Source organism: Thamnophis elegans, chromosome 12, assembly GCF_009769535.1.
Source record: "Thamnophis elegans isolate rThaEle1 chromosome 12, rThaEle1.pri, whole genome shotgun sequence".
NCBI lineage: Eukaryota > Metazoa > Chordata > Lepidosauria > Squamata > Colubridae > Thamnophis > Thamnophis elegans.
In genome coordinates this window covers 14745117-14752522 of record NC_045552.1, presented here as the reverse complement: position 1 = coordinate 14752522, position 7406 = coordinate 14745117, and the positions used below count along the sequence as shown (strand labels likewise).

Genomic DNA, 7406 nt, shown 5'->3' with positions numbered 1-7406 from the left:
GATCCTTGTAAGAAAATTCATTCACATACAGTGTGTTTGTCCCAACAGGCATATTTCTCATAACCAGGTTTTGCTCATTTAGAGGTTTTGTATATTCCCCTTTTGCTAATGTAGACATTTTTGTAAACACATTATACACAGTTCTTGTTGATAAAATGGCACTGCAAACTCTAGCAGCATGCTAATATTGATGAAAAGTTGCAGTCTGGTTAATGGACAAGTTTGGAAAATATGCATTGGTGGTTTAAACAGATTTCTCACTTATCAGTTCACCACTTCATAGATGGATTCTGACTGATGAAAAAGTAATTAAAAAATTATATGGATATTTATTAGAGGTTAAATTACAAGACGAACAAGTTAAAGAAACCATGATAGCTTGGGGGGAAAACTTTGGGCATGAGATTGATTTAGAGAAACAGCAGAAATTGTGGTCTCAAAATTATAAAATGACAATGTCAACTGCATATAGAGAAAATTTATATAAGATGTTTTACAGGTGGTATCTACCCCCAACGAGAATTGCAAGAATGTCCAAGAATAAATCAGAAAAGTGTTGGAAATGTCATCAGACACCAGGCTCATATTACCACATGTGGCGGACTTGTATTGAAGCTAAAAGATACTGAACTAAAATTCACATGTGGTTGGAGAAAATGATACACAAATACATAGATCTTAAACCAGATATTTTTTTTATTGGGAATTATACCAGAAATCTATAACAAACTTAAAATATTTGATTGTAAACATTTTAACAGCAGCTAGAATCGTATTTGCAAAAAACTGGAAAAATGAAACAATACCAAAAGAAAAAAAAATAGATGGATTGTGGTCGATTCCTGTTCTTCTGAGAATCTATTGCTTTGTGTTTATATGATGTTGTATTCTTTCTTTTCCAGGTGATCAACGTTCCAACATCGTCAACGAGTCCAGCAGCCTATTAGGGGGGTCCCCTCGAAGGCCGTGTGGACGCAAGGGCTCCCCCTATCACACTGGACAGCTTCACCCTGCTGTCCGAGTGGCTGATCTTCTCCAGCACATCAATCAAATGAAAACAGCAGAAGGGTACGGCTTCAAGCAAGAATATGAGGTGAGAAAAGACACAAAAGTAAGAAAGCTCACTCCCTCTGTCCATTCACTTCCCATGCATTCCACCTCATATAATGTAGATGGAATTTGGTTCAATTTAGGAAAAACATTTTTTTTAAAAAAAAACCGCTCCCCCCCCCCCCAATTCAATGGAAGGAAAATGGTTAGAATGGAAAAATATGAAAGAAGGTTTTTGACATGCTTGCAAGAATTAATAACATAGTATGTTGTAGAAAAGACGGGACATACAAGCCAGCTCTTCAGAGAAGGAAAAGTTTATTTGCGCAGGTTCATAGCAAAGAATAAATGGCCTGAACACTGAGTGAAATTCAGGAACTTCCTTACATAGTTTATCACTTCCAGCCAAAGCCATCTGTTAGTTTTGGAAACACCCCTCAAGATTTGCCCTTGAGTTACAGAAAGTATTTCTACAGGATGTCATAATACATGGGTCAGCTAACGGACATGCATAGCTCGTATTTTGAGGAACTAACAATATGTGTCTACCAAACAGATTAACAGCCAAGCCAGCAGATGGGCTAAAATATATGCTTCACTTCAGCATATTTCATGTGTAAACTTCCTTCTAATCTGTGTCTAACCGCACTATGTCCTAAAAGCAAACCTTGCAATTTCTATATGAACAATTGAAACTTAATATCATGAAACCCTAGTTTGGTTCAGGCTTGAGGCCTACTTCAGTTCAGCCTGCCACCTTAGTACGTTCTCTCTTGGGTGAAGCCTCCTTCTCTGTCATCTGCCTTTTCTGGAGAAATCTTCCTTTTGTTGGATTCTGTGTCCCACTGCTGACTTTGGAAAGGATACAAGCAGTCCAAAGCCACCGTGACATGATACCCAGAATATCTCATGGGTAGGATGAGGCCGAAAGGACATTGTGTCCTCCTGAAGCCACCATCACTGTCTCTTCTTCTGTATCCAGACAGAGGATTTTCTGCTACTCCATTTCAAGATGTTGTCACAAACTGCATTTCTTGGTTGCATAAAATTGCTGTCTTAACACCTTCTTCTCCAGGATTACTGGTCTGGGCTACTCTGACAAACCTGGGGTGGTTAAAATACAGTAATTGAAAAGCTGTTATGCATTTCCCAAACCAGTTGTTCGAAAAGCACTCAGAAATAAGAAACAGGGAATGAAACACATTATTTTCTTCCATTTTTACTCTGTTACTTTCAGCAGGAGGCGTTTCTATGATATCACACCAGCATCAATGGAACCTGCTTATGAAATAAAAGAATTTTTTTTTAAAAAAAACCTGGAATGCATATTTAAACATTATACTGTAAGGGTAAGAGGTGGTGATATCCAAAAGCCCAGGAATCCAGTCCGACCTCAACACTGGGAAGTGAATAGCCCAATGTTTTATTGAACGGAAAGTTTGTGTGGTGGTGGGGGAAAGGATCTAGATTTAAAACCTGGTGCAAACATTTCTAAAGGGTTTCGTTTATGCGTCTACCTTGTGGGCAATTAAGCAATAGACCTAGCTGTGTTGTGACAATGACCAAGAGCAGACAATCTTTGGTTTGACGGAAGTGCGACATATTTCCTCATTTTTCTACAAAGGTGTATGTTTCTCTTGTCTACCTTTTGGCTAATGAAGAGAGCCAGTTTGGTCTAGAGCCAGGATGGAGAACCTATGGCACCCATGCTACAGGTGGCACATGGAGCCCTCTCTGTGGGCATGTGAGCCCAGCACAGACGTCTCCCGCTGACCAGCTGATTTTCAGGTTTGCCCTGCAGGCGGGAAACATGTGCGCATACCTTTCTCCTCACTTTCTGCAGCCCATGCCTTCCCAGATCTCTGGAGATTCCCCCCAGCATTGTTTTGAGTTGAGAGGCTTTCCCCTCCTCTCAGTGCTGTTTTGGGATGGGAGGCCAAAAAGGGGGGGGGTGTTGTGTGTGCATGTGCAGAGCAAGCATGGGGGGTGGTCACACGTGTATGCGCATGGAGTGTGGGGTTTGCAGGGGTCACACCTGGATGTGCAGGGGGGTGGGGTGCGCTGGAGGGGCATTGAATTATAGGCATGGGGATGCATGTGTGCACCACAGCATGAGTGTGTGTATGGGTGTGTGTGTACTTTTGGCACCAGAGGAAAAAAAAGGTTAGCCATCACTGGTCTAGAGGTTAAGGCACCTGGCTAGAAGCCAGGTGACAGGGAGTTCTAATCCTGTCTTAGCCACCAAAGCCAACTGGGTCATCTTGGGCCAGTCACTCACTTTCTCTCAGTCTAACTCACCTCAAAAGCTCATTGGGAAAAATAGAAGGAGAAAGGTATGTTGGACATGTTTGCCACTTTCAGTTGGTGATTAGAAAAAAGAGAAAGGGAGAGGGAGGGAGGGAGGGAGAGAGAGAGAGGAAGGAAGGGAATGGAAGAAGGAAGGAAGGAAGGAAGGAAGGAAGACTCAGGGGATGTGGTAAAAACTGTAGTTCTTCAGTCATAAGGATGGGATGGTCTTCCAGAGGCTACTGCACTGCACTCCCATCATTCCTGTCTGTTACAGTAATTGTGCGGTTAAAGAAACCCAGTGCCACCAGGGAAAAGTCATTGTGAAAGAGTGATTGAAATTCCGCACATTGAAACTAAGTGGTAGTAGGTCATAACAGAGGCGTGCATTCTCCCTGACGCAGTTCCTTGTTGTGTGCCCTATGATTTAAATTTCAGATAAATGTCTTTCTCTGCTGCCCTCTTGCTCAGTCAGCTAGGTATCCCAGGGCACTGCCAGGGTTGAAGGGGATCCTGCGGAAGATGCCCCAGGAGCCAGCCTCATCTCTGTAACCATCAAGCATTCTGTGCCCTGGTTTCTCTACCCCACCCCCATTTGCCCTTCTAGCACATTTTCATTCCCTTTGATATAACAGGTAAAAAAACTTTGAACGTACCTGAGAGCTAAACTTTAGTTGTACTTGAAATCTTAATTTCTCCAGAGGGGCTCAAATAGTGGGAAGGAGACATCACAGTTCCTTGGTTAATTCCTCCAGGTTACGGGACTGTGGAACAATGCCCAAAGTTTCTCTCTTAATGGTACCCAGGGGAATAGCCAGTAATCACTGTGATCTCCTGTTGGTGTGCAACGTATTTTTCCTGTGGTACAGGCAATGAGAAGAGAATGGGATATTGGTTCCATTCTTATTTATTTTATAGAGGTCTCTCCTCTTTTTCTTTCTTTCTTTTTTAAAGAAAATCCTATTTTAGCAAGGCTTGATTAATTTTGGATAACTTCTCTTCCATTAAATCATTTCCAGGCAATTTTTGATACAGTGCTTATGTCTTGCGACATTCCTTCTGCAGTGGGGTGACATTTAACCAATTTAAATAGTGTGGGTTTGCTTTGGGAGATCAGTATATTTTTAACAGAGTGTCTTAATGTTGTCTTGGCCACTAACTGTAAGATGGTATTTGGATATTACTATCTCTGTTGGTACGGCTTGTTCCTATAATAGTCTAACACGGGGGTGTAATCCGCTTATCAAAGGCAAAAGGTTCGTAGAACTGGGCACAAATCACTTGGCCTTGCTTAACAATGGAAATTCTGGCTTATGAAATTCTGTTCATAAGTCAAGGACTCACTGTAGACCTCTGCAAAACGATTGTGCTTTGCTTTGCTCTGTGGAGGTGATACAGTTTACCTCCGCGGGTGCATGAGTGATGTAGGGGATAGCCTTCATACGTCATGTATGCAACAAAATTGGTTATTGATGTGTTTTGAAGGCATATTTTTGAGGTCCCACGTGCATGGCCAGGAATTGTGGAAGAGGCTTATGAGCATGTGCTGCACCAGTGCGAAAACTTTTCTGAGAGCACCAGGAGAGGCATTTCCGCTAAAAAGTAGCCTCTTCTGGAATCTGAAGATCTGTCGGAGCTCACTTTGCCTTTTAACACAGAGACCTGTGTCACTTGTAACGCAGCTTCAAGAAGGTCTTCTGATAAAAGCATCCTTGAGTGAAGTACCTGTTAGACTTAACACGCAGCAGTAAACCTCTGCTCTCCAAATTCTTCTTTACCCAACAACATGCATACAACATGTGCTCACTATCGTAACTGAGCTAAGCAGATTGCTTAATTGCCCACAAGTAGAAGCAGAAGCAAAAGAAGAAGGGGACAACAAGAGAATGAGGTGGCTGGATGGAGTCACCGAAGCAGTAGGTGTGAGCTTAAATGTACTCTGGGGGATGGTAAAGGACAGGAAGGTCTGGAGGAATGTTGTCGATGGGGTCGCGATGGGTTGGACACGACTTCTCAATTAACAATAGCAAGAAGCAGAACCCTAAAATGAAGTCCTTCGTAGATGTCTGCAGCAGAAATAAAGAACAAAAATAGCAGAATAGCAGGCTTGGAAGGGAACTTGGAGGTCTTCTAGTCCAACCCTCTGCTCAAGCAGGAAACCCTCTATCATTTCAGACAAATGATTGCCCAATCTGTTCTTAAAAACCTCCATTGATTGAGCATCCATGACTTCTGAAGACAAGCCATTCCACGGATTAATAATTCTAATTGTCAGGAAATTTCTCCTTAGTTCTAGGTTGCTTCTCTCCTTGATTAGTTTCCACCCATTGCTTCTTGTTCTGCCCTCAGGTGCTTTGGAGAATAGGTTGACCCTTCTCTTCTTTGTGGAAGCCCCTGAGATATTGGAAGACTGCTATCATGTCTCTCCTAGTCCTTCTTTTCATTAAACTGGACCTACCCAGTTCCTGCGACTGTTCTTCATATGTTTTCCTCTCCAGTCCTCTGATCATCTTTGTTGCTCTTCTCTGCACTCTTTCTAGAGTCTCAACTTTTTTTTTTAATATGCAATACTCTAAGTATGGTCTTACCAAGGTTATAGACTTGGGCCTTTTCCTCCACACCTTTCCTTCCATAAAAAAATGGGCTGTTCTCTTCCCAGCATTGAGATTGGGAGACATCTGCTACTGTAATATATAAAGATTAGCTGTGCTTCACGACCAAACTATGTGATCAGGCTATGCAGGAGAAATTCGGTTCACAATACGTTGCCTCAGTGGTGGTCGGTGACTGAAACACATAAGGGAATATCTCTCCCACTGTCTTGAGTCCAGAAGTAGTTCCATAAGTGGAAGGCATAGACATTTTGGTGAGGTACTGATGTTTAATACTGTAAGGAGTCCCAGAGCGCTCCTGAGTGAAGGAGTGCAACGTCTGCCAATTTGAACTGAGGTAACGGAATGTGAAGCAATTGGCAGTTGGCACAGAGTTCTTTTCAGGTGGGGTGGGGGAGTAGAACTCCTTAGCATCAGAGCGTGTTAATTACTGTAGAAGAAATACTAATGATCTGATGGCCATTTCGAAAAATCCTTTCTTGCAAGCACCTAGAAGCCAAGAGGAACATATATGGCAAATTTCAGGTTTGTAGGCTTTACAGTTCTGGAGATTTCGTGATGTGTGAGTGGTATTTGCCTTTTATATACAGTATATAGATTTGGTCTAACATGATGAATCCTTTGCAACTTTAGTTCTTAATAGCCGCCCTCTCTTTTGAAGCTGTGCATAGTCTGGATGTAGGCATGCAAGCATCAGTCTATCAAATGAACTCTACACTTGGTAACCAGTTTTGAATCAGTGTAATGATGCTAACCTCAAGAGAAACTATTGTTATCTGTACTGCTGGTGGAAATGCTGTGTGCTTATTCCTAAGGGTACTTGATGCACATAACATCTCTTCTCTTCCTCCTAGAGTTTCTTTGAAGGCTGGGATGCTTCAAAGAAGAAAGAAAAGACCAAAGGGAGACAAGATCACATGCCCACCTGTAAGTGGCTGAGACAAAAACCTTTCCTTAAAAGAAAGAAACAAAAGAAAGAAAATCAATAATCCTTTCTTTAATGCTAGGAGAGTTGAAATGCCCTGAAACTCTTCAGAGTTTCCACAGTATGGATTTGGTTTGAGTCTTACTCTGAATCTTGGCCTGTCAAATTTGCAGCAGCTAGATTTTGATCTGGTATTGATGCCATTTGCAAAAAACAATGACGTGAAAATATTAAAGTGAGTGTGGGACACTGGGATAGGATGGGGTGCCTATTTCCCAGTTTCCATCACAAGTATGAAAACACATGAAAAAAATGGCACAAATACATGGATATAAATAAGCAAAACATAGCCATAAATACATAAAAGGAGTACATATAAATGGGACAGTAGGACAGGGATGGTAGGCATGCTGGCGCGCTTATGCACGCCCCCTTAGGGACCTCTTAAGAAACGTGTAAGGTCCACGGTAGACAGCTTAAGGTAAAAGGTTTGGGGGTTAGAGAAACTGATTAGTTGGGTGTTCCACATGTTT

The 7406-nt window shown here is 42.0% G+C and overlaps 1 protein-coding gene across 1 annotated transcript in view; it reads left to right on the top strand.

Annotated features, from left to right (window-relative positions):
- The first annotated feature begins 968 nt into the window (after positions 1–968).
- Positions 969–7406, top strand: part of LOC116516210 (receptor-type tyrosine-protein phosphatase U-like) — a 68932-nt gene continuing 62494 nt past the window's right edge. The window contains exons 1-2 of the mRNA XM_032228633.1: positions 969–1093; positions 6803–6875. Coding sequence (XP_032084524.1) covers positions 1052–1093; positions 6803–6875 — 115 coding nt within the window. The 5' untranslated portion in view covers positions 969–1051. The remainder of the gene's footprint in view (positions 1094–6802; positions 6876–7406) is intronic.